General features: G+C 43.7%; 6 protein-coding genes across 6 annotated transcripts in view; all 6 read left to right on the forward strand.

Annotated features, from left to right (window-relative positions):
- LOC123511968 (glutamate receptor-like) overlaps positions 1-953 on the forward strand; it is a 6,939-nt gene extending 5,986 nt beyond the window's left edge. The window contains exon 12 of the mRNA XM_045268076.1: positions 802-953. Within this exon, the coding sequence (XP_045124011.1) occupies positions 802-888 (87 nt within the window). The 3' untranslated portion in view covers positions 889-953. The remainder of the gene's footprint in view (positions 1-801) is intronic.
- Positions 954-5,992: 5,039 nt separating this feature from the next.
- Positions 5,993-9,471, forward strand: LOC123512038 (probable glutamate receptor). Its single transcript, XM_045268195.1, has 8 exons — positions 5,993-6,435; positions 6,553-6,643; positions 6,813-7,113; positions 7,232-7,452; positions 7,720-7,900; positions 8,546-8,645; positions 8,834-8,960; positions 9,130-9,471. Exons 1-8 carry the CDS (start codon positions 6,197-6,199, stop codon positions 9,226-9,228), a joined length of 1,359 nt encoding a protein of 452 aa, XP_045124130.1. The 5' UTR covers positions 5,993-6,196; the 3' UTR covers positions 9,229-9,471.
- Positions 9,472-12,581: 3,110 nt separating this feature from the next.
- Positions 12,582-13,459, forward strand: LOC123512040. Its single transcript, XM_045268197.1, has 3 exons — positions 12,582-12,738; positions 12,859-12,956; positions 13,053-13,459. The coding sequence occupies exons 1-3, from the start codon at positions 12,672-12,674 to the stop codon at positions 13,212-13,214; spliced, it is 327 nt and encodes a 108-aa protein (XP_045124132.1). The 5' UTR covers positions 12,582-12,671; the 3' UTR covers positions 13,215-13,459.
- Positions 13,460-13,993: 534 nt separating this feature from the next.
- Positions 13,994-17,225, forward strand: LOC123511969 (glutamate receptor ionotropic, kainate 5-like). The gene is given in 9 exon segments (XM_045268078.1): positions 13,994-14,275; positions 14,338-14,846; positions 14,849-15,032; positions 15,211-15,364; positions 15,627-15,726; positions 16,017-16,143; positions 16,501-16,566; positions 16,730-16,899; positions 17,144-17,225. Coding segments are annotated over 9 exon segments (1,512 nt in total). The 5' UTR covers positions 13,994-14,155.
- A 3,360-nt stretch (positions 17,226-20,585) lies between these two features.
- Positions 20,586-21,274, forward strand: LOC123512041. Its single transcript, XM_045268198.1, has 3 exons — positions 20,586-20,742; positions 20,863-20,960; positions 21,054-21,274. The coding sequence occupies exons 1-3, from the start codon at positions 20,676-20,678 to the stop codon at positions 21,213-21,215; spliced, it is 327 nt and encodes a 108-aa protein (XP_045124133.1). The 5' UTR covers positions 20,586-20,675; the 3' UTR covers positions 21,216-21,274.
- LOC123511970 (probable glutamate receptor) lies at positions 21,272-24,453 on the forward strand (the record flags this gene model as incomplete). The annotated part of the gene is given in 10 exon segments (XM_045268079.1): positions 21,272-21,487; positions 21,591-21,794; positions 21,893-22,077; positions 22,188-22,278; positions 22,341-22,829; positions 22,832-23,035; positions 23,209-23,389; positions 23,645-23,744; positions 23,862-23,988; positions 24,346-24,453. Coding segments are annotated over 10 exon segments (1,905 nt in total), but the record flags the coding sequence as incomplete, so codon positions are not given.
- Between the last annotated feature and the right edge of the window lie 321 nt (positions 24,454-24,774).

Raw genomic sequence — 24,774 nt, forward strand, 5'->3', positions numbered from 1 at the left:
ACGCGTGTGTTGTGTTGCAAGAAAGTGTTTGTGTCACGTGTGTGTTGTGTTGCAGGAAGTGTTTGTGTCACGTGTGTGTTGTGTTGCAGGGAGTGTTTGTGTCACGTGTGTGTTGTGTTGCAGGAAGTGTTTGTGTCACGTGTGTGTTGTGTTGCAGGAAGTGTTTGTGTCACGTGTGTGTTGTGTTGCAGGAAGTGTTTGTGTCACGTGTGTGTTGTGTTGCAGGAAGTGTTTGTGTCACGTGTGTGTTGTGTTGCAGGAAGTGTTTGTGTCACGTGTGTGTTGTGTTGCAGGAAGTGTTGGTGTCACGTGTGTGTTGTGTTGCAGGAAGTGTTTGTGTCACGTGTGTGTTGTGTTGCAGGAAGTGTTTGTGTCACGTGTGTGTTGTGTTGCAGGGAGTGTTTGTGTAACGTGTGTGTTGTGTTGCAGGGAGTGTTTGTGTCACGTGTGTGTTGTGTTACAGGGAGTGTTTGTGTCACGTGTGTGTTGTGTTGCAGGAAGTGTTTGTGTCACGTGTGTGTTGTGTTGCAGGAAGTGTTTGTGTCACGTGTGTGTTGTGCTACAAGGAGTGTTGTTTCACGTGTGTGTTGTGTTGCAAGGAGTGTTTGTGTCACGTGTGTGTTGTGTTGCAGGAAGTGTTTGTGTCACGTGTGTGTTGTGTTGCAGGAAGTGTTTGTGTCACGTGTGTGTTGTGCTACAAGGAGTGTTGTTTCACGTGTGTGTTGTGTTGCAAGGAGTGTTTGTGTCACGTGTGTGTTGTGTTGCAGGGAATGTTAGTGTCACGTGTGTGTTGTGTTGCAGGGAGTGTTCGTGATGCTGGGCGGGTGTCTGAGTGTCGCCCTGGTGGTCTGGTGTCTGGAGTTCGCGTGTCATCGGTGCGAGGATTGACTCAGTTGACTCACTCGCACCTGCTCTCACTTTGACAGGCTCATTGATGGGTTTGCTTAGGAATAAAACGGTAGTATTTGCTTACCTCTCTTTGTTTGGCTACCTTTGTGTCTTTACGTTTATGTATCTACGGTTGAATGAATGAAGGATATATATATATATATATATATATATATATATATATATATATATATATATATATATATATATATATATATATATATATATATATATATATATATATATATATATATATATATATATATATATATATATATATATATATATATATATATATATATATATATATATATATATATATATCCCAAGAAAGTCCTACACTCGGGCCATGGCCAGGATTCGAGTCCGTGCACTCTGAGACCTCTTGGACCCCAAGGTGCAAGAGGTTCCTCTTTATCACTGTAACACGATACTCTTGTCTATCTATCCATCGATCCATTTTTTTTTATTCCCTTCTTCTTCTTCTTCTTCTTCTTCTTCTTCTTCTTCTTCTTCTTCTTCTTCTTCTTCTTCTTCTTCTTCTTCTTCTTCTTCTTCTTCTTCTTCTTCTTCTTCTTCTTATTATTATTATTATTATTATTATTATTATTATTATTATTATTATTATTATGATTTACTGTTATCATTACTATTATTACCATTATTATTATTATTATTATTATTATTATTATTATTATTATTATTATTATCAATATTATCATTATTATTATGACTTACTGTTATTATTATTATTATTATTATTATTATTATTATTATTATTATTATTATTATTATTATTATTATTATTATTTTTATTATTATAAATATCATTATCATTGTTGTTATTATTATCATTATTGTTATCATTATCATTATTATTAATATTGTTATTATAATTATCATTATTATTACTAACGTTATTATTATTATTATTGTCATTATAATTATTATTATTATTATTATTATTATTATTATTATTATTATTATTATTATTATTATTATAATTATTATTATTATTATTATTATTATCGTTATAAATATCATTATTATCATTATTGTTATCATCATTATCATTATTATTAATATGGTTATTATTATTATCATTATCATTATTATCGTTATTAATATTATTATTATTATTATTATTATTATTATTATTATTAATATCATTATCATTATCATTACCATTATTATTATTATTATCATTATTATCATTATCATTATTATTATTATCATTATTATTACCATCATCATTATCTAATCTATTTTCATGTATGTATTCATTAATGTATTATTTTTATTATAGCTACCTATACATGAAAGGTGAGAGCAGGAAATTTGTTGATGAATTTCAGCAGACGTACCTCTGCAGTCTATTCGTAATGACAGGAACCTCGAGTAAGGAACACAAAGGCACAGCACACGTTTCATTTCTCTTATGTTGAAAGCAAACAGACTAAGGAATTCTAAACCGTGGTAAAACATATTGCAAAGATTCTCCTAAATCAATTAAGGAGTTAGATATTGATTCAAAACAACGACATTAACCTTCTACACCCACCGGCGGCCCCCTTCCCCGCCACTGCCCCCCAGAGTGAGCCTGTAGATATATTAGTCATAGACGGCGAGCCAAGCATACACTTCTCTTCACCCTCCCTGCGAGAGGAGTTGACCTTGCTGTGCCTGGCTGGCTGGATCCTGCGCGTCAGTTTTCATGCATAGGTAACACAGAGTCTTTGCTGCATTATATCAGGCTTTAGAAGACTAGGCAAATTTATAGATGAAGATATTGGCTGGACACATGTAGGTATGTCTCATAATACGACTGCCACGTGTCGGTCAAAGTGCTTCTTGAACCTTCCCTTATTTTCTTAGATCATTATGATTTTGAAGAAAAAATAGTTCAAGCGGATATTAAAACAGTCTTAATTGCATCATATGTCTTAAGAAGGGAAGATTAAGGAAGGTTAATGTTGACGTGGAGGAAGTGCTGGTTACAGCTGGCTTGAAGCGGGTGGGCCACACACACGCTGGCACGACACAACCATCTGAACAGCGAATAAGTCACGGAGATCCGTTCATAACAGTAATTATCTCAATTGGTCATTGTTTCTCATTCAATCTTCAATAAGTTCACGGAAATTTCACATGAAAACAGACAATGATGAATATCGATAGAAATTATAAAGTGCCAAGTTGTGAGACGAGTGTAATAGCTTTCTATAAGTATCATTAATGTCATCCTTTATCAAGACTAAAGAAATGAAGCACATTTTTTTATCTCCCACTACTGATGATTTCAGAACAAAAAAAGTGTTTAAGATTTCTATTTTGATGGAACGAATTGAAAGTGTAATAATTTCATCGTCTTGGTATCAGCTTTCTTTCTTCTTCTTCCGCTAACGTGACTGAATCTTGTCAACATTCTTGCCTCGTTAGGGCGACGAGCAGCACACCAGCAAATCAAAAAGGTGCATCATTTCAGAAGTGTTTTCGTATAGACCTTATTTGTTCTTTATTTTTGGCACATATCCTTTTCCTTCTTGGGGAAGTGCTACAACTATTAAGTAGCCATGATGCAGCATATGGGAGGTATTCTAGTGTGTGCATTACTCTTCTCTATCTTTTCTTATTATATTCTTTTCGTTGTTGCAAATCTGAATCCTGTCAACATTCTCTCCTCGTAAGGCCGAAGCACTTCGTGACGTTGCACCAGGAAGGCGCCGCGCCCTCCATGGGACACGAGATGTGGTCCATGAAGCGATGCCCGTCCACGCCGACCACTTTGTCAATGAGAACCAAATTTGTGGCCATGTGGGTTGACGGGAACTCCATTCGCATGATCGCGCGTGCGACGGGCGTGAGCTCCTCCACTGTGAGCAGGTGGATCAACCGTTGGAAGGAGGAAGGCAACGTGTACGATCGGAAAGGGTTCAGTAGCATTTGTTATCCCATTTATAAGAGGTAACATTTCCAAGAAACCGTAGCTCAACAAGAAGAGTTGTTTGTCAGCATTGTTCCGAGTCTAGTATCACTTGTTCGTAATTAATGAAATGTAAACATTCATATTGCATAACAATTTCACTGATGTTTTTGCAAAGCAGGTAATAGAGGTTAGATAAAATCTTATCTTTTTATTTCTGTCTTGTCAAAATGTGTTAATATACTTGACAAATATCGAAGTGAATTTTGACTTCTTTCCCTGCAATGTGAGTATGTGCACCAAACTCTCTCTCTGCTCATACAGACTTCATCTAGAATATGATGTGCAGTTCTGGTCACCCTACTACAGGAAGGATCAATTAATAGGTCTATAAGAATCAGTGCAAAGGAGAATGACTAAAAGATACAGGCGATGAGGGATATTCCTTATATAACGAGATTGAAGCTGTTATACATATTTATATTCCTTAGAGAGACGTTAAGAGGGGATTTGGTGGAAGTTTTTAATGTAGGGATTATAACAAGAGGAATATAAGCTTTAATTAGACAGATTTATGGATGGGGATGAGAGTTAAGGAGGTGTATTACGTATGTACAGGGACTGCCACGTGTAGGGTTGACGGTTGCAGCTTCCCTTATGTTCTTATGTTCTGCTTGTTATACAGATTAAATGCCGTTCTGGGTGTGACAGTCTGATGGAAACGCCAAGAAGCCTAACACTGTAATAAATGTGTCCTGTAAATGAGACGAGCTTGTGGAAATATAACAAAGCAATTCATTCTCTGAATTTTGTTTAGATTTTTTTTAGTACTTAAGCACAGACTCATAAATTACTACTTAAGCACAGATTTATAAATATTATTATAAGTGAAAGAAAAACCTTTATTTAAAAAGAAGAGATATATGACTATAAAGTACATATGTTCACTTCGCTGGAAAGATTAGCAGAACCTCGATACAAAAAGTATAGTCTTGCGTTGGCACAGAGTCGGTGGGAGGCACACCATTGCGGTTTTAGAGGACACTCAGCAGACCGTGAGGGAAGCTGCCAGTGTGCCGCACGAGTATGGAATGACCCACACAAGAACAATGACATTGTTGTATGTTTATTTACTTTTACTGAGAGAATAATCATTGCATTCTTTCCACGTTGTAGTAGTAAGAGAAAGAGACAGAAGTTCTGTCTACAAGTGTGATGTCATTACAGTGATGGTGGCGGCGGTCAAGTACCTAGCGGTGGTGGTGATACTCGCCGACTGCCTGCATTGTGCACTCCTCCCAGGTGAGCACACCTGTCTGTCTTTTTTCTTTCGCGGGAGTAAAATACAACTATTTTGTGAGTTTATCCTTGAAATGCAACATTTTGTGCCATCTTCCCACGAAAGGCAACCAAGAGTATGTATCGCTGCGATCCGCGGCCGCCGTACTGAGGAAGCACGCCGCGTGTGCATACACCGCATTGCTGATCAGTGACGGGAGGCAGGTGAGTCTGAACTATTGCTGTTTTTACGGAACACTAAGTCAAGTAAAAGAATGAATATTGTGGTTGGTTATAAACTCTTTGAGCTGTGGTGTTTCCTTCAGGGACGAGAAACAATGGAGGCACCGCGGGGTGTCACTGTCTTCCATGCGGCAGCAGATCACCGAGGCGGCAATGCAACACAGAAAGGCGTGAGGCAGACGGTGGACAAGATGCGCCAGGTGAGTCACACAAGCATAAACTTAAGCTATTCTATGCACGGTTCTCATTCTATTCATCAACTGATCCATAAACCCATAACCCTCACAGCTGGGAGCGGCGTGGCACTGCTTGGTGGTGGTGGTGGTGAGTGATGACCCAGCCTTCCTCGCCGCCTTCGCCCACCTGTCACTCAGGCGTCACGCCCTCAGGTGGTTCACGAGGATCCTTGTCCTCACTCGCCTCCCTCTCAGCCACCTTGGCCGCCTGCACGGCCTTCTCTCCAACAGGAACGCCATGCTGCTGCACGTGCAGGAGAGCGAGGAAGCGGTCAGGTGATAAAACTTCCCGCCAGCGGCCTCACCTAATCAGCTGCCGTTCACTAAGAATAAAATTGTGGTTGGCTGTAATGTATTCATAAAGTCAAGTTTTGTTACAAAGGCAATTAAATTTCTTTATGAAAAAAGTTAACAAATAAAAAGAGACTATTTCCCACACACAGATCTGTCACTCAGGTGAACGTGTTGGTGTGGCAGCCGTACAGCGTTCCCAGCAGCACGCCCCTGAGGGTGGCCACCTGGACGCCCAGCGGGAAGCTGACCCTCGTCTCCCACGTGTCACTCTTCCCCGATAAATTTTCTGTGTAGTAAAACTGAAGTCCTTGAGTTCTGAGAGAAAGGCAATGATATGAGTGTCCAATTGATTCTTCACCACAAAGGAGACACATTCATTGTCCTAAGAGCACTGTGTTCTACACTACCCTGTAGGTTCACGACCCCTCCGACCCTCACCGTGGCGGTGGAGTTCCTGCCCTACCACACATTAACCTGGGTAGAGGACCCGCGCGAGCCTGGCGGACGCCGCCTACTCCTCACGGGTTTTGTGGATGAAATCGTAAAGTATCTTGCCAGAGCCATGAATTTCAGGTAACTTTTCTCAGCATTATAGAAAGGAAGAGAATGGAGAAGGCTGCAATATTTATTTTTAAAAAATTTCCAACTGAATTTCCCTTCATAGATTTCTAAGCACAACATTTGCTTCAGGTACAGGTACGTGGTGTCCCCAGATGGAACCTTCGGCACCAGGCTGCCTGACGGCTCCTGGACGGGCCTGATGGGCATGGTGGTGCGGGAGGTGAGCAACAACACAGGGGTGTGGGTATCAAATGAAAAGATTAAGGTGTAATTTCTTCCCTACATGTGATTTACAATGCACTTGATTCTACAACATGCAGCGGCATCATTTCACATACGCATCAATTTGTAAGAGTTTCCGAAATATTTACCGGAATTTCATGCCGCAGGAGGCAGACTTCGCACCAGGACCGTTTATAATCAATCCTCAGCGATACGAGGCAGCGCAGGCAGCGGCGCCTTATTCTGGCTCAAACATCAGAATACTTGGAGGCCTGAAGGGGCTAGAGATGGATCCGTGGGGCTTCCTGTTTCCCCTCACACCCCTGGTGTGGACGGTCACTTTGGTAATGCTAGTGGGGGTGCATTTCGTCTTACAAGTACTTCCATCTTGTCTGCTCGGCAAACGGCTGTGTAGTGAGGCCTGGCTGATGGATCCCTCACACTCAATGCGCGTCCTTCTGCAACAAGGTGAGACCTTGGGCACCGTGTTGGGCCCTCCTGCTGGAGCTGCCTTGCTCTCAGGGAGTAACAATCGTGCCCTAATGAAGATTAAAGACTAATTCTGGTTCACTCACTCCCAACGCAGACGTGGTGTGGCCCGTGCAGTGGTTGTGGTGGGAGCGTCTGTTGCTGGGGCTGTGGATGCTGACCACGCTGGTGCTGACCAAGAGCTACGCCGGCAACCTCATGTCCCTGCTGGCCGTAAGATACGTGCCGCAGCCCTTCCAGACCATTCATGACGTCTTGGATCACCCGAGCGTGTCCGTGATAAGCCAGAAACACTCAAGCTACGAGCAAACACTCATGGTGACGCTTGCACATTGTTTCCTCACAAAACTTTCCAAAAATTCTACTGACAAGAAGATGCTCTCATGGTCATTGCATTAGGTTTTCGTTCGTTTCTGGCATATAAAGCTTTGTGTCTTTCATTTCCGTCTCATGTTCAATCTAAGAAATGAAATGAAATGGAAAAAAAAACAAATCCCAGCGCAACAGTAGACAAATTGTGAATTTGTTTTCTAGATTACGAGTGCCTGAAATGCAAGCTTTGTCTCGTGTTTTCTTTTCTCTCAGGATGTAAAGTCTGGGGTCCTGCGGAAGGTCGCTGACCTACAGCAGGAGGGTCGCCTAGAGTTCCATACACTGAAGCAGCTGCCCCGGAGCATTGACACCTTGGTGAGGGGAGGGACGCACGTCCACGTTGGCCTCGACATCAACCTGAGAAGCCAGATTGCTTTGGACTTCTCTAAAAATGGTACTGCTCCTGCATGGGCATCGGTACAACTATGTACAAGTAACTAGAGAGACAGCAGCATAGTAGGTCGGCACACAATAATCCATGAAGCTCTCATAGGATCAGTGCACGAGAAAGTTTGAGGAGTTATACTGTAATTATCTCTAATCTCTGTCTATGAAGGCAATACACAGAGGCTAAAAGTAAGGCAAATTGGGTACAAGAATTAATCTCCAGAAGCGTTCAAAGCAGTTTCTGAAGTAATACTAAAGTTGTATTATGCAGTTCAGTTGTGGTCTCTACTCTATAGGAAGGATATAGGTCTATTAAAACCAGTAACCAGGTTGTTAGTGATAAGTCAATAGGGAGCTTTAAAAGATTAGAAAGATATGGATGGGGATGATAGGTGGAAACAGGCAAGCAATAATGTTTCATAAAGGGAGTGCCACGTGTGGGCCTGATGGCTTCTTGCAGCTTGCCTTATTTTCATTTTGTTCGTTTTGTTCTTATGACACAAATCTCTCTCTCTCTCTCTCTCTCTCTCTCTCTCTCTCTCTCTCTCTCTCTCTCTCTCTCTCTCTCTCTCTCTCTCTCTCTCTCTCTCTCTCTCTCTCTCTCTCTCTCTCTCTCTCTCTCTCTCTCTCTCTCTCTCTGCTCTCTCTCTAGGTCGGTGCGGGTTCTACATATCGAGGGACGGGATGCTGCCACTCTCTGCCTCAATGATGATACAGAAGACCAGCCCTCTCGTGCACGGCTTCGATCAGAGGTGCGGCTAAGCTTTCTCTTAGATTGGACGCTAGCTTTTATTACTCATGAATCATTTTTTTTTTCACCTTATGTAGGTACGTGTCACGAATCCCTAAGACTTAAATATGTTAGTCTCGTGAATAATTTTTATGTATTTTTTTTGTAAACCAAAGTAAATCTGTGTGTGATCCTATTTCTGTTCCTCAGACTTTTGCTACTCGTTGCTCACGGATTAAGACTAAACTGGATAGAGCATTTTCCAAACTCTACGGAGTGTAACAACGTTCCCAAGAGGATCGCGGTCAGTACGCACATCTCTATTTCAAATATTTGGGTGAGTTTATAAACCTATTGAAAACCTAATTACTTCTATGACACCAAGACAGACAATCACATTCGTAAATATGAGCAGAACACAAGTAAAATGTCCAGTTGCTTTCTGGGGTTTACTGCAAAGCTACAACTCAGTCAGTGACTTAATTAAGTCCCGTCGTGCTTTGCAGGGACTATTCGCAGTGCTTGCCGGGGGTATGGCGGCAGCACTGGTGGTGTGGTGTGCTGAGCTGCTCATCAGACCACCAGAGAACACAGCTTCCCCTTAGAACCTGATGTCTAGTCTCAGATTAGGAATTCCTCTCAGTACTTTCAGGACGGCACAGACACCCGCTCACCAGGGGTCAGACAAGCCAAGAAAGCGGCAGCAGCGACAGCAGACTTGGTGACGCTATGAGGGAACAACATACACTCAGCTGTTCATAACCAACGCAATGTGAAGAATTTGACATTATAAATGTTATTTTTCAGTAAATAAAGGAATAAGAGCTCAATACGTTCCTCAAGCAATAATTATACAGCCTCGTTGCCTCCAAAAATCATAAAAAATGTGATTATTTGTCATGTTGCCTTTTTATCGGAGATAACTGAGAAAATTAATAATTCCAAAATTTTTATGTGTGTGTGTGTGTGTGTGTGTGTGTGTGTGTGTGTGTGTGTGTGTGTGTGTGTGTGTGTGTGTGTGTGTGTGTGTGTGTGTGTGTGTGTGTGTGTGTGTGTGTGTGTGTGTGTGTGTGTGTGTGTGTGTGTGTGTGTGTGCAGACGAGTGGGTGTAAGGAGAATGTATAAGCAGACACAGTTACAGTAACCTATCGAAGGCAATATGAATAAAAGAAGAGCATACAGCGCACAAAGACTCACACACCTGCACACACAGGCGGGGTCATTACATACTCTGTCTGATATAAACACCAGGAGAGTGCCAGCCGGCAGCAGCCTACATCGCGCAGTCCACCCAGCACCTTGGAAGAGACCTGGTGAGAGAGGAGAGGGTGTCAATCTTTTTCACCATTGGATAATGTTTCCCTCAAAGCAGCACGCGGGGCGGTACAGAAGGATCACAGGTGGCTGTGTTTTGGGACAATGACTAGACATATAACGCGACCAACCAGCCTGACAGAGAGGAGCAGCTTTGTGTTCTTGTGGGTTGGAGGGAAGTCCGCCAGAACTATTGCGAAGGAGGCGGGCGTGAGTCCCTCCACGGTGTGCAGGTGGATCAACCGATGGAAGCGAGAGGGGAATGTTTACAACCACAAGTCGGCGAGCACCATCCACTACGTCAGGTTCAAGAGGCAGTGTCTGGAAAGGCTTTTGGATTTTAACGCGCGATGTTTGTGGTACTCGATGGATTGGTGCACCTGTGCCACTGCCTAGCTTTGCTTTCGTGTTATAGTCACTAACTAGCGAACAGTATTCACTATTCTAAGTTCAACATGTTGTGTATGGGAAGAGGTCCATACGTTCGGTGTATTTCACAGATTTGAGCCGTCATATTTATTTTGAAGTCTTCGTCCTTTTTTCTTCATGTCTAGGAGACTAGCAAAAATATTTGAATAAGCAAACGACCTATATACAGTCTCAATAAGATAACTACAGGAGATATTTCTAAAAAGTTAACAGACGTGAGTTGCAATTCCACTTCTTCGATTTGTTTCATAACAGAATCTGGCCAGACACGTGCATACCTAGGAGACAAAGAACGTGTAGTGTACGTTCTTTGTTGCCAAACAACAGCTGTACCTTCATTGCCAGGTGATAACGTTGCCTAACTTTTTTATGGCACTCCTTAACCCTCCGAACCTGTAACGCATCTAACTGTCAGGGCAATTCCCGCTTGGAATAGTTTCCTCTGTGGCCACTCATTCATCAGATTTCCAAGGATAATTAGATGGCTGATCTAATAATATCCCTTGCAGTGGCATCGCATGTTGGGTTAGTGTCAGACTCAGTCACTGAATTGACTTTCTGTTCGATGTCACATTACTGAAGGTTCAGGTAGATGGTCTTATAACTCAGGGTTATTAATGAGGAAAATGTTGAGAACTCCTACAATAGTGGGATCACCATTCACTATGTCTCAGAGAGAGAGAGATAGAGAGACGTACCACATCACTTGAAGTATACGTTTTTTATAATTTCACGTATCGTATCAACACGACATTGAACTGAACTATTGTAATTACTTAGTACTCGCTTTATGTCTGTATGGAATTAATGTGAGACAATGCAGGAGAGAAAGGAGAAAAAAAAACACACAAACAAACAGTGATCACACTGCCTTATCTCTGCTGGGATCGGCCACCAGCGACACGCAGCATGCCGCACCTCACTTACAACTCCGGCACAGTGTTGTGTTGCCATACGTCCGGATCTGTGGCCAGACATGGCCGGAATTCACGTGTCACAATATGCATCAAGAATGATTTCTGATAATCCCTCAAATATCCGAAATTTTTTCAATGACTGTTACACAAACACACACACACACACACACACACACACACACACACACACACACACACACACACACACACACACACACACACACACACACACACACACACACACACACACAGCTATCGTATTTCTGTAGATTGACATGACGGGAGAAAGATTAAGGGGGAGGGATTCACCAGGTAACAGCTGCTTTAGTCTGGTGTCATTCAAGACAAAGGTTTATGGTGTATTGGTCCTGAGTGGTGTTGATGTCAGGCTTGCTTAATGCCAAATGTTTCCCAAATATAGGTATGCCAAATTATGAAAACTCTTCACAACCGTATTTCTATTCCATCCCCCTTCCAGACCAAAAGAATAGATCTTAAAAAATAGAATGAATTATATATATATATATATATATATATATATATATATATATATATATATATATATATATATATATATATATATATATATATGTGTGTGTGTGTGTGTGTTCACTGAAATGGTAGGAACATGGAACTGGTGCGGGTGGGCCCAGCGGGGACGTCTGGAGGTGGCGAGGCGGGGCCGTGTATGTGTGTGCAGCGAAGTGCAAACTGAGCTGCAAGAGTAGTAGCGACAAGTGATGTCCGTTGGCCCGGGACGTAAGAACGCAGTATAATTTCTATTATTGGGTTCAAGTAATTAAGAGTGCTACTCAATACCCTCCTGCAAAAATTGTGCACAGAATGTTTTGCTGTTATGGCTAACGATTTCAGTTGTCTTTACGATTCACAAGTTTGTGTCCATATTGTCTTTATTATGTGGGATTTTTTATTCCAAAGTTAGTGTGTATATTATGAAACTGTAGTCAATAAACATTATCTTTTACATATCAATGTACCTACCTATCTATCGGCAATAAACTCACTGATCTCTGATTTTTATTCGTTCTCATATTGCCTCTCCGATCGATTAAAGAAAAATACTATAGGATATTATAAATTGCATGATTTCTTTTATTTGCATTTTTTCTTTTCATATGGTAATTTTTTGTCAAATCATGATTGACACAAAAAAGAATAATTTTCTAAAACTCTCTCTTGTTTATATTTTTATTTCATTTGGGAACAATCTGCCAGGTGGCACACAAATTTCCCGTCCCGCAGATAATAAGGTAAAGTCTTTTTTCCCAAGTCCCTGGACGGTGAATGCATCACAAGTGTGAGTGAACCCGCTGACCAGCGTACCCGAAAGAGTAGTGGTGTGGGTGGTGGTGGTGGTTGTGGTGATCATGCAGGCAGTGGCGGTGCTGGTGGTGTGCTACTTCCAGATGGTGACCTTGAGGCCTCTTTCCACAGGTAAGTGAAATGTGATATCTACCACTTCCTCATCATGCACACTTCTTCAAACTTCTCAAACACGAATTAGATACACGTATTCAACAAGTGGTGAGGTGAACCATAATCTTTCCTACAAAGACAACACGGACTGGCAGACGTCCCGCGCAGTGGCAGCAATTCTGTCAACAAACCCGCCGTGTGAACACGCTACATTGTTCCTCACAGACGGCAAGAAGGTGATCATTATTCCCTCTCACCTTAAATATGAAAATATAATGCTGGCATGCTATTTTTTTTTTTTTTTTTTTTTTTACTTTCTGTCGGTCCCTCAGGAGGCAGGGATGGTGCAGGCTCCACGCGGGGTCACTTTCTTCCAGGCGGCAGCTGAAAACCTGAGTGTCCCGCGCAGCAATGCATCACACTCTTACCTGGCAAAAACAGTGGATCATGTACGCCAGGCAAGTCACTTTCCATCAAATTTATTTGAAAATTAGTTTCTTACATCAACACATCTCTGTAAAACATTTAGAGCGTGTAATTTCGATAGGTGGGAGGGGCGTGGCACTGCCTGGTGGTGGTGGTGGTGAGTGATGATCCAGCTTTCCTCGTCGCCTTCGCCCACCTGTCACTCAGGCGTCACGCCCTCAGGTGGTCAACGAGGGTCCTTGTCCTCACACGTCTCCCTCTCAGCCACCTTGGCGGTCTGCACAGCCTTCTCTCCACCAGGAACGCCATGCTGCTGCACGTGCAGGGGGCGAGGAGGCTGCCAGGTGACCAAACTCTCCCCGCCAGATTCCTTACACACCGATCACTAAGAGTTGGACTGAAGAGGCTGCTGCATTACTTCTTGGCATACACAAAATATAGATAAAACAAGATCATATTACTTTTTGCATCTTTAGTTTATTTTTCGTTCACTTTTTCGTCAGTGAGGTGGACGTGTCGGTGTGGCAGCCGTACAGCGCCCCCAGCAGCACGCCCCTGAGGGTGGCCACCTGGACGCCAAGCAGGAGGCTGACTCTCACCTCCCACGTGTCGCTCTTCCCCGATAAGTTTTTTGTGTCTGTATATGTAATTTTTACTCTCGATAGTGAACACTTGGGTATTTACCTCGAGTGTCCGAAATGACTAGTGAACATTGTGGTGCTTGCCACGAGTGTCTGAAATGATCAAGTCCATTGCCATGGTCGTCCAGGTTTAGCCATGCCCCGAGGCTCACCGTGGCAGTGGAGCTGCTGCCTCATACAACACTGGTGTGGGTGGACGACCCGGACGCTGTGGGAGGGCGTCGCCTGGAATACTCGGGTTACGTAAACAATATCGTGAGGTATCTCGCACAGGCAATGAACTTTACGTAAGTTTGCTATGATTTGTTCCTGTGACATGCAATGAGTGAAGCATAGCGCTTGTTCATACGATACTTTGGTGAGAAGAAATGAGGTTATTGCAGAGAGAATTGCTCAGGACCAGGTACGTGCTGTCCCCCGAAAGAACCTTCGGCACCAAGCTGCCTGACGGCTCCTGGACCGGCATGGTCGGCATGGTGGTGCGGGAGGTGAGCTAAAGGCTTCCCAATACTCAGTTGGTACAACATCACGTACAATGAAGCGATGAGTAATATGCAATGACATTGTCTATAATGATCCATTTTACCAGGAAGCCGACTTCGCCACAGGCCCTTTTATCACAACTCTGGTCAGAAAGCAAGCAGCAGATCTCTCAACAACGTTTTATCACGGCAACGTAAGAATCGTGAGCGGTCTGGCCGGCCTAAGAGTAGACCTGTGGGGCTTCCTGCTGCCTCTCACGCCCCACGTGTGGACAGCCACCCTGGCGGCGCTTCTCGGGGTGCTTGGTGCTTTACAAGTCTTTTCCTCCTGCATGCCAAATAGGGCGTATAAGACGCTATGCCAAGACAGCTGGTCCTCCAACACCTTCAGCTCCGTGCGTGTCCTCCTGCAGCAAGGTGAGGCCCCAGACACCGTGTTGGGCCTTCCTGCCGGGCTGCCTTGTGTCTTGAATGTTTCCGTGCTCTCAGGGAGCAGCAGTCGTGTCCTAATGAAGACTAACTCACCTCATCCAATCACTCCAACACAGACGTGGTGTGGCCCGCGCAGGGGTTGGAGCGTCTGGTGCTGGGGCTGTGGATGGTGACTGTACTGGTGTTAGCAAAGAGTTACGCCGGCAACCTCATGTCCCTGCTGGCCGTGAGATACGTGCCGCAGCCCTTCCAGACTCTGAGGAACGTCCTGGACCACCCCAGCGTCGCCATGATATGGCAAAAATTTTCCAGCTACGAACAGTTTATCAGGGTAATGTACTTGTATAACATTATCATTTTCCCAGAGCTGTACTTCTTGAGGTAAAGGTACTCAAAGGTAATGGATTATTGAAAGAATTTTCAACAGTTTGAATCTAAAAGAAAGGTCATCAATAAACTCTGTACTCGTATCGTGTTGAGGATTCAACTGATGAAGTCTTTCGTCCCAGGACGTGAAGCATGGCCAGTTTCGTGAGGTGGCGGAGCTGGAGGACAAGGGCCGCCTGTTGTTCCACACCCAGCAGGAGATGAGGGAAGGTTTGGACACCCTCGTGAGGAGAGGGCGCCACGTGCTCATTGACGTGGACATCAACTTGAAAAGTCGTATTGCTCTAGATTTTTCACAAAAAGGTTCTTATAGGAAATTTACTGTATCTTTTAATTGAAGAAAAATACCGATAGAAGTTTGCTGCAGTGTCAATCATGTTACAAAGAAGCGGCAGCGGCTCCAGTACAGTAACCGTAGTAGCGTCTCTTGGTCTCCGAATGCTGTCAAGTTTCTTGGATTCGTAACTCTAACTGGGGGTTTATGAGGAGAATCTTAAGCTTTCAGCCATTTGTAACAGCGTCACTCTTTCATTCACAGGCCAGTGTGACTTTTACATATCAAGGGACGGGTTTCTGCCTTTGTCATCTGCCATGATGACCCAAAAGACCAATCCTCTCGTTCACGGATTCAACAAAAGGTATGCAAAGTTGCCAGATGAAGGGATATCAGTGCTTGGGTATCTGGGTCTGTGTTTTGCCTTGGAGACACTTTTATTTCAGACAAATGTGCAGACAGATTGAACTGATGCTGCTGCAATGACGAGACAATAATATAGTCAATATTTCATAATGTAAACAGGAAATCCAGCATAACGATAAAGCAGCCAAATAAAGGTGTCCTGAGATATTGAGCAATTTGATATCAAATTTGTGTATTTGCCATGTTGTAGGATTTTCGTAATGGACGATGGTAAAACGTGACTTGCAGATTTCATACAGCAAAAGATCAAGGCTTAATAACGTACTGGATGGAGAACGTGCCAAATTTCACCCAATGTGAAAACATTCCCAAGAAAATGGTAGTCAACTCAAACATCTTTCTTCACAACATCTGGGTGAGAAGTAAACTCTTTCACTGTTAAGCAAGACATAACAATTATTGTTTTGGTCACTACTAGGAAACTTCAATGAGGAAAACAGAACTACATCGTTAATTCAATAGATTTCTTGAAATTATACACCAAACTTGAGCCAAATGAGGAACAGATAAAATGTTTGAGCCGATTCAATAGTAAGGTTTAAGATTTGATAGACAGATTCATAGATAGGAATGATACTAGGAGATATAGATGTATGTAGTACGTTCTATACAAGAACTGTCAACCTCTTGCTTTCCTTATAATTGTATGGACAGCAACGTCCAGAAACAGACGTGTGGCGCATTAAGATTCCTACACTGTGTTGTCCGTCAGGGAATGTTTGCAGTGCTGGCTGGGGGTCTGGCTGCCGGGGTGCTGGTCCTGTGTACCGAGGTGCTGGTCAGCCTCGTGCCCAAGTCTTCGCAACATCAACTTACATGATTGGAAGAAAGTACAGTCATGTAGAGCAAAGTGAATAAACATTTTCCCGACCAATTGTCCTTCCTCATTACTTACTATTGTAGTGGCGAGTGTCCTCTGAAGCACCTTTTGTTGTGTTCAGTTGTGTTTTCTGAATATTATGGCTGTTGTCAAGCTGAGGGTTGATCACTTCACCACATGGGCCTCGTGCACTCTGTCCACGAGGGCCGACTATTCCTCCATGGAGAGGGAGCTTCGGGACAGCCGCCAGCTAGAGACGGACAGGCTGCGGCAGGAGAGAGGTGGAGAGAGGTGAGTTTGTGGCGCACCATCTCCGACAACGGGAATACTTCCGCCGTGTTCAGGGCAGACAACTTCGCCAAGAACGCCGAGGGGCGGCCGCCGTCGTGCTTTGCAGGAAGTATTCGCAGTGCTTCGCAGTGGGTCTGGCGGCAGCACTTGTGGTGTAGTATGCTGAGCTGCTCATCAGACCACCAGAGAACACAGCTTCCCCTTAGCACCTGATGTCTAGTCTCAGATTAGGAATTCCTCTCAGTACTTTCAGGACGGCACAGACACCCGCTCACCAGGGGTCAGACAAGCCAAGAAAGCGGCAGCAGCGACAGCAGACTTGCTGACGCTATGAGGGAACAACATACACTCAGCTGTTCATAACCAACGCAATGTGAAGAATTTGACATTATAAATGTTATTTTTCAGTAAATAAAGGAATAAGAGCTCAATATGTTCCTCAGGCAATAATTATACAGCCTCGTTGCCTCCAAAAGTGCTAACAGGTGAAATGAATTGTACGAATAAAATCATAAAAAATGTGATTATTTGTCATGTTGCCTTTTTATCGGAGATAACTGAGAAAATTAATAATTCCAAAATTTTAATGTGTGTGTGTGTGTGTGTGTGTGTGTGTGTGTGTGTGTGTGTGTGTGTGTGTGTGTGTGTGTGTGTGTGTGTGTGTGTGTGTGTGTGTGTGTGTGTGTGTGTGTGTGTGTGTGTGTGTGTGTGTGTGTGTGTGTGTAGACGAGTGGGTGTAAGGAGAACGTATACGCAGACGCAGTTGCAGTAACCTATCGAAGGCAATATGAATAAAAGAAGAGCATACAGCGCACAAAGACTCACACACCTGCACACACAGGCGGGGTCATTACATACTCTGTCTGATATAAACACCAGGAGAGTGCCGGCCGGCAGTAGCCTACATCGCGCAGCCCACCTAGCACCTTGGAAGTGGCCTGGTGAGAGAGAGAGAGAGAGAGAGAGAGAGAGAGAGAGAGAGAGAGAGAGAGAGAGAGAGATAGATAGATAGAGAGAGAGAGAGAGAGAGAGAGGGTGTCAATCTTTTTCACCATTGGATAATGTTTCCCTCAAAGCAGCACGCGGGGCGGTACAGAAGGATCACAGGTGGCTGTGTTTTGGGACAATGACTCGACATATAACGCGACCAACCAGCCTGACAGAGAGGAGCAGCTTTGTGTTCTTGTGGGTTAGAGGGAAGTCCGCCAGAACTATTGCGAAGGAGGCGGGCGTGAGTCCTTCCACGGTGTGCAGGTGGATCAACCGATGGAAGCGAGAGGGGAATGTTTACAACCACAAGTCGGCGAGCACCATCCACTACGTCAGGTTCAAGAGGCAGTGTCTGGAAAGGCTTTTGGATTTTAACGCGCGATGTTTGTGGTACTCGATGGATTGGTGCACCTGTGCCACTGCCTAGCTTTGCTTTCGTGTTATAGTCACTAACTAGCGAACAGTATTCACTATTCTAAGTTCAACATGTTGTGTATGGGAAGAGGTCCATACGTTCGGTGTATTTCACAGATTTGAGCCGTCATATTTATTTTGAAGTCTTCGTCCTTTTTTCTTCATGTCTGGGAGACTAGCAAAAATATTAGAATAAGCAAACGACCTATATGCAGTCTCAATAAGATAACTACAGGAGATATTTCTAAAAAGTTAACAGACGTGAGTTGCAATTCCACTTCTTCGATTTGTTTCATAACAGAATCTGGCCAGACACGTGCATACCTAGGAGACAAAGAACGTGTAGTGTACGTTCTTTGTTGCCAAACAACAGCTGTACCTTCATTGCCAGGTGATAACGTTGCCTAACTTTTTTATGGCACTCCTTAACCCTCCGAACCTGTAACGCATCTAACTGTCAGGGCAATTCCCGCTTGGAATAGTTTCCTCTGTGGCCACTCATTCATCAGATTTCCAGGATAATTAGATGGCTGATCTAATAATATCCTTTGCAGTGGCATCGCATGTTGGGTTAGTGTCAGACTCAGTCACTGAATTGACTTTCTGTTCGATGTCACATTACTGAAGGTTCAGGTAGATGGTCTTATAACTCAGGGTTATTAATGAGGAAAATGTTGAGAACTCCTACAATAGTGGGATCACCATTCACTATGTCTCAGAGAGAGAGAGAGAGAGAGAGACGTACCACATCACTTGAAGTATACGTTTTTTATAATTTCACGTATCGTATCAACACGACATTGAACTGAACTATTGTAATTACTTAGTACTCGCTTTATGTCTGTATGGAATTAATGTGAGACAATGCAGGAGAGAAAGGAGAAAAAAAAACACACAAACAAACAGTGATCACACTGCCTTATCTCTGCTGGGATCGGCCACCAGCGACACGCAGCATGCCGCACCTCACTTACAACTCCGGCACAGTGTTGTGTTGCCATACGTCCGGATCTGTGGCCAGACATGGCTGGAATTCACGTGTCACAATATGCATCAAGAATGATTTCTGATAATCCCTCATATATCCGAAATTTTTTCAATGACTGTTACACAAACACACACACACACACACACACACACACACACACACACACACACACACACACACACAGCTATCGTATTTCTGTAGATTGACATGACGGGAGAAAAATTAAGGGGGAGGGATTCACCAGGTAACAGCTGCTTTAGTCTGGTGTCATTCAAGACAAAGGTTTATGGTGTATTGGTCCTGAGTGGTGTTGATGTCAGGCTTGCTTAATGCCAAATGTTTCCCAAATATAGGTATGCCAAATTATGAAAACTCTTCACAACCGTATTTCTATTCCATCCCCCTTCCAGACCAAAAGAATAGATCTTAAAAAATAGAATGAATTATATATATATATATATATATATATATATATATATATATATATATATATATATATATATATATATATATATATATATATATATATATATATATATATATATATATATATATATATATATATATATATATATATATATGTGTGTGTGTGTGTGTGTGTTCACTGAAATGGTAGGAACATGGAACTGGTGCGGGTGGGCCCAGCGGGGACGTCTGGAGGTGGCGAGGCGGGGCCGTGTATGTGTGTGTGCAGCGAAGTGCAAACTGAGCTGCAAGAGTAGTAGCGACAAGTGATGTCCGTTGGCCCGGGACGTAAGAACGCAGTATAATTTCTATTATTGGGTTCAAGTAATTAAGAGTGCTACTCAATACCCTCCTGCAAAAATTGTGCACAGAATGTTTTGCTGTTATGGCTAACGATTTCAGTTGTCTTTTACGATTCACAAGTTTGTGTCCATATTGTCTTTATTATGTGGGATTTTTTATTCCAAAGTTAGTGTGTATATTATGAAACTGTAGTCAATAAACATTATCTTTTACATATCAATGTACCTACCTATCTATCGGCAATAAACTCACTGATCTCTGATTTTTATTCGTTCTCATATTGCCTCTCCGATCGATTAAAGAAAAATACTATAGGATATTATAAATTGCATGATTTCTTTTATTTGCATTTTTTCTTTTCATATGGTAATTTCTTGTCAAATCATGATTGACACAAAAAAGAATAATTTTCTAAAACTCTCTCTTGTTTATATTTTTATTTCATTTGGGAACAATCTGCCAGGTGGCACACAAATTTCCCGTCCCGCAGATAATAAGGTAAAGTCTTTTTTTCCCAAGTCCCTGGACGGTGAATGCATCACAAGTGTGAGTGAACCCGCTGACCAGCGTACCCGAAAGAGTAGTGGTGTGGGTGGTGGTGGTGGTTGTGGTGATCATGCAGGCAGTGGCGGTGCTGGTGGTGTGCTACTTCCAGATGGTGACCTTGAGGCCTCTTTCCACAGGTAAGTGAAATGTGATATCTACCACTTCCTCATCATGCACACTTCTTCAAACTTCTCAAACTCGAATTAGATACACGTATTCAACAAGTGGTGAGGTGAACCATAATCTTTCCTACAAAGACAACACGGACTGGCAGACGTCCCGCGCAGTGGCAGCAATTCTGTCAACAAACCCGCCGTGTGAACACGCTACATTGTTCCTCACAGACGGCAAGAAGGTGATCATTATTCCTCTCACCTTAAATATGAAAATATAATGCTGGCATGCTATTTTTTTTTTTTTTTTTTTTTACTTTCTGTCGGTCCCTCAGGAGGCAGGGATGGTGCAGGCTCCACGCGGGGTCACTTTCTTCCAGGCGGCAGCTGAAAACCTGAGTGTCCCGCGCAGCAATGCATCACACTCTTACCTGGCAAAAACAGTGGATCATGTTCGCCAGGCAAGTCACTTTCCATCAAATTTATTTGAAAATTAGTTTCTTACATCAACACATCTCTGTAAAACATTTAGAGCGTGTAATTTCGATAGGTGGGAGGGGCGTGGCACTGCCTGGTGGTGGTGGTGGTGAGTGATGATCCAGCTTTCCTCGTCGCCTTCGCCCACCTGTCACTCAGGCGTCACGCCCTCAGGTGGTCAACGAGGGTCCTTGTCCTCACACGTCTCCCTCTCAGCCACCTTGGCGGTCTGCACAGCCTTCTCTCCACCAGGAACGCCATGCTGCTGCACGTGCAGGGGGGCGAGGAGGCTGCCAGGTGACCAAGCTCTCCCCGCCAGATTCCTTACACACCGATCACTAAGAGTTGGACTGAAGAGGCTGCTGCATTACTTCTTGGCATACACAAAAATATAGATAAAACAAGATCATATTACTTTTTGCATCTTTAGTTTATTTTTCGTTCACTTTTTCGTCAGTGAGGTGGACGTGTCGGTGTGGCAGCCGTACAGCGCCCCCAGCAGCACGCCCCTGAGGGTGGCCACCTGGACGCCAAGCAGGAGGCTGACTCTCACCTCCCACGTGTCGCTCTTCCCCGATAAGTTTTTTGTGTCTGTATATGTAATTTTTACTCTCGATAGTGAACACTTGGGTATTTACCTCGAGTGTCCGAAATGACTAGTGAACATTGTGGTGCTTGCCACGAGTGTCTGAAATGATCAAGTCCATTGCCATGGTCGTCCAGGTTTAGCCATGCTCCGAGCCTCACCGTGGCAGTGGAGCTGCTGCCTCATACAACACTGGTGTGGGTGGACGACCCGGACGCTGTGGGAGGGCGTCGCCTGGAATACTCGGGTTACGTAAACAATATCGTGAGGTATCTCGCACAGGCAATGAACTTTACGTAAGTTTGCTATGATTTGTTCCTGTGACATGCAATGAGTGAAGCATAGCGCTTGTTCATACGATACTTTGGTGAGAAGAAATGAGGTTATTGCAGAGAGAATTGCTCAGGACCAGGTACGTGCTGTCCCCCGAAAGAACCTTCGGCACCAAGCTGCCTGACGGCTCCTGGACCGGCATGATCGGCATGGTGGTGCGGGAGGTGAGCTAAAGGCTTCCCAATACTCAGTTGGTACAACATCACGTACAATGAAGCGATGAGTAATATGCAATGACATTGTCTATAATGATCCATTTTACCAGGAAGCCGACTTCGCCACAGGCCCTTTTATCACAACTCTGGTCAGAAAGCAAGCAGCAGATCTCTCAACAACGTTTTATCACGGCAACGTAAGAATCGTGAGCGGTCTGGCCGGCCTAAGAGTAGACCTGTGGGGCTTCCTGCTGCCTCTCACGCCCCACGTGTGGACAGCCACCCTGGCGGCGCTTCTCGGGGTACTTGGTGCTTTACAAGTCTTTTCCTCCTGCATGCCAAATAGGGCGTATAAGACGTTATGCAAAGACAGCTGGTCCTCCAACACCTTCAGCTCCGTGCGTGTTCTCCTGCAGCAAGGTGAGGCCCCAGACACCGTGTTGGGCCTTCCTGCCGGGCTGCCTTGTGTCTTGAATGTTTCCGTGCTCTCAGGGAGCAGCAGTCGTGTTCTAATGAAGACTAACTCACCGCATCCATTCACTCCAACACAGACGTGGTGTGGCCCGCGCAGGGGTGGGAGCGTCTGGTGCTGGGGCTGTGGATGGTGACTGTACTGGTGTTAGCAAAGAGTTACGCCGGCAACCTCATGTCCCTGCTGGCCGTGAGATACGTGCCGCAGCCCTTCCAGACTCTGAGGGACGTCCTGGACCACCCCAGCGTCGCCATGATATGGCAAAAATTATCTACCTACGAACAGTTTATCAGGGTAATGTACTTGTATAGCATTATCATTTTCCCAGAGCTGTACTCCTTGAGGTAAAGGTACTCAAAGGTAATGGATTATTGAAAGGATTTTCAACAGTTTGAATCTAAAAGAAAGGTCATCAATAAACTCTGTACTCGTGTTGAGGATTCAACTGATGAAGTCTTTCGTCCCAGGACGTGAAGCATGGCCAGTTTCGTGAGGTGGCGGAGCTGGAGGACAAGGGCCGCCTGTTGTTCCACACCCAGCAGGAGATGAGGGAAGGTTTGGACACCCTCGTGAGGAGAGGGCGCCACGTGCTCATTGACGTGGACATTAGCTTGAAGAGCCGCATTGCTCTAGACTTTTCACAAAAAGGTTCTTATAGGAAATTTACTGTATCTTTTAATTGTAGAAAAATACCGATAGAAGTTTGCCGCAGTGTCAATAATGTTAGAAAGAAGCGGCAGCGGCTCCAGTACAGTAACCGTAGTAGCGTCTCTTGGTCTCCGGATGCACAACGAACAAGACATGTGCTGTCAAGTTTCTTGGATTCGTAACTCTAACTGGGGGTTTATGAGGAGAATCTTAAGCTTTCAGCCATTTGTAACAGCGTCACTCTTTCATCCACAGGCCAGTGTGACTTTTACATATCAAGGGACGGGTTTCTGCCTTTGTCGGCTGCCATGATGACCCAGAAGACCAATCCTCTCGTTCTCGGATTCAACAAAAGGTATACAAAGTTGCCAGATGAAGGGATGTCATTGTTTGGGAATCTGGCTGGGTCACTTTTATTTAAGACAAATGTGCTGACAGATTGAGCTGATGCTGCTGCAATAACGACTTGCAGATTTCATACAGCAATAGAGCAAGGCTTAATAACGTACTGGATGGAGAACGTGCCAAATTTCACCCAATGTGAAAACATTCCCAAGAAAATGGTAGTCAACTCAAACATCTTTCTTCACAACATCTGGGTGAGAAGTAAACTCTTTCACTGTTAAGCAAGACATAACAATTATTGTTTTGGTCACTACTAGGAAATTTCAATGAGGAAAACAGAACTACATCAGTAATTGAATGGATTTCTTGAAATTATACACCAAACTTGAGCCAAATGAGGAACAGATAAAATGTTTGAGCCGATTCAATAGTAAGGTTTAAGATTTGATAGACAGATTCATAGATAGGAATGATACTAGGAGATATAGATGTATGTAGTACGTTCTATACAAGAACTGTCAACCTCTTGCTTTCCTTATAATTGTATGGACAGCAACGTCCAGAAACAGACGTGTATCGCATTAAGATTCCTACACTGTGTTGTCCGTCAGGGAATGTTTGCAGTGCTGGCTGGGGGTCTGGCTGCCGGCGTGCTGGTCCTATGTGCCGAGGTGCTGGTCAGCCTCGTGCCCAAGTCTTCGCAACATCAACTTACATGATTGGAAGGAAGTACAGTCATGTAGAGCAAAGTGAATAAACATTTTCCCGACCAATTGTCCTTCCTCATTACTTACTATTGTAGTGGCGAGTGTCCTCTGAAGCACCTTTTGTTGTGTTCAGTTGTGTTTTCTGAATATTATGGCTGTTGTCAAGCTGAGGATTGATCACTCCAACGACGCTTTTCTGTGTATTCCTTCATTCATTTATTCTTTTTTTTTTTATGTTTTATGTATCTCTCTCTCTCTCTCTCTCTCTCTCTCTCTCTCTCTCTCTCTCTCTCTCTCTCTCTCTCTCTCTCTCTCTGTGTGTGTGTGTGTGTG

The sequence above is a fragment of the Portunus trituberculatus genome, chromosome 32 (assembly GCF_017591435.1).
Source record: "Portunus trituberculatus isolate SZX2019 chromosome 32, ASM1759143v1, whole genome shotgun sequence".
Taxonomy (NCBI): domain Eukaryota; kingdom Metazoa; phylum Arthropoda; class Malacostraca; order Decapoda; family Portunidae; genus Portunus; species Portunus trituberculatus.

Excerpts from the sequence above, each read along its gene's own strand:
- LOC123512038 (XM_045268195.1), top strand. The coding sequence starts at position 6,197 with ATGAGTGTCCAATTGATTCTTCACCACAAAGGAGACACATTCATTGTC. Across the intron at positions 7,114-7,231 it reads GCGCGTCCTTCTGCAACAAG|ACGTGGTGTGGCCCGTGCAG; the intron begins GTGAGACCTTGG and ends CTCCCAACGCAG. Across the intron at positions 8,961-9,129 it reads TCTCTATTTCAAATATTTGG|GGACTATTCGCAGTGCTTGC; the intron begins GTGAGTTTATAA and ends CGTGCTTTGCAG.
- LOC123512040 (XM_045268197.1), top strand. The coding sequence starts at position 12,672 with ATGCAGGCAGTGGCGGTGCTGGTGGTGTGCTACTTCCAGATGGTGACC. Across the intron at positions 12,739-12,858 it reads CTTGAGGCCTCTTTCCACAG|ACAACACGGACTGGCAGACG; the intron begins GTAAGTGAAATG and ends TTTCCTACAAAG. Across the intron at positions 12,957-13,052 it reads TCCTCACAGACGGCAAGAAG|GAGGCAGGGATGGTGCAGGC; the intron begins GTGATCATTATT and ends TCGGTCCCTCAG.
- LOC123512041 (XM_045268198.1), top strand. The coding sequence starts at position 20,676 with ATGCAGGCAGTGGCGGTGCTGGTGGTGTGCTACTTCCAGATGGTGACC. Across the intron at positions 20,743-20,862 it reads CTTGAGGCCTCTTTCCACAG|ACAACACGGACTGGCAGACG; the intron begins GTAAGTGAAATG and ends TTTCCTACAAAG. Across the intron at positions 20,961-21,053 it reads TCCTCACAGACGGCAAGAAG|GAGGCAGGGATGGTGCAGGC; the intron begins GTGATCATTATT and ends TCGGTCCCTCAG.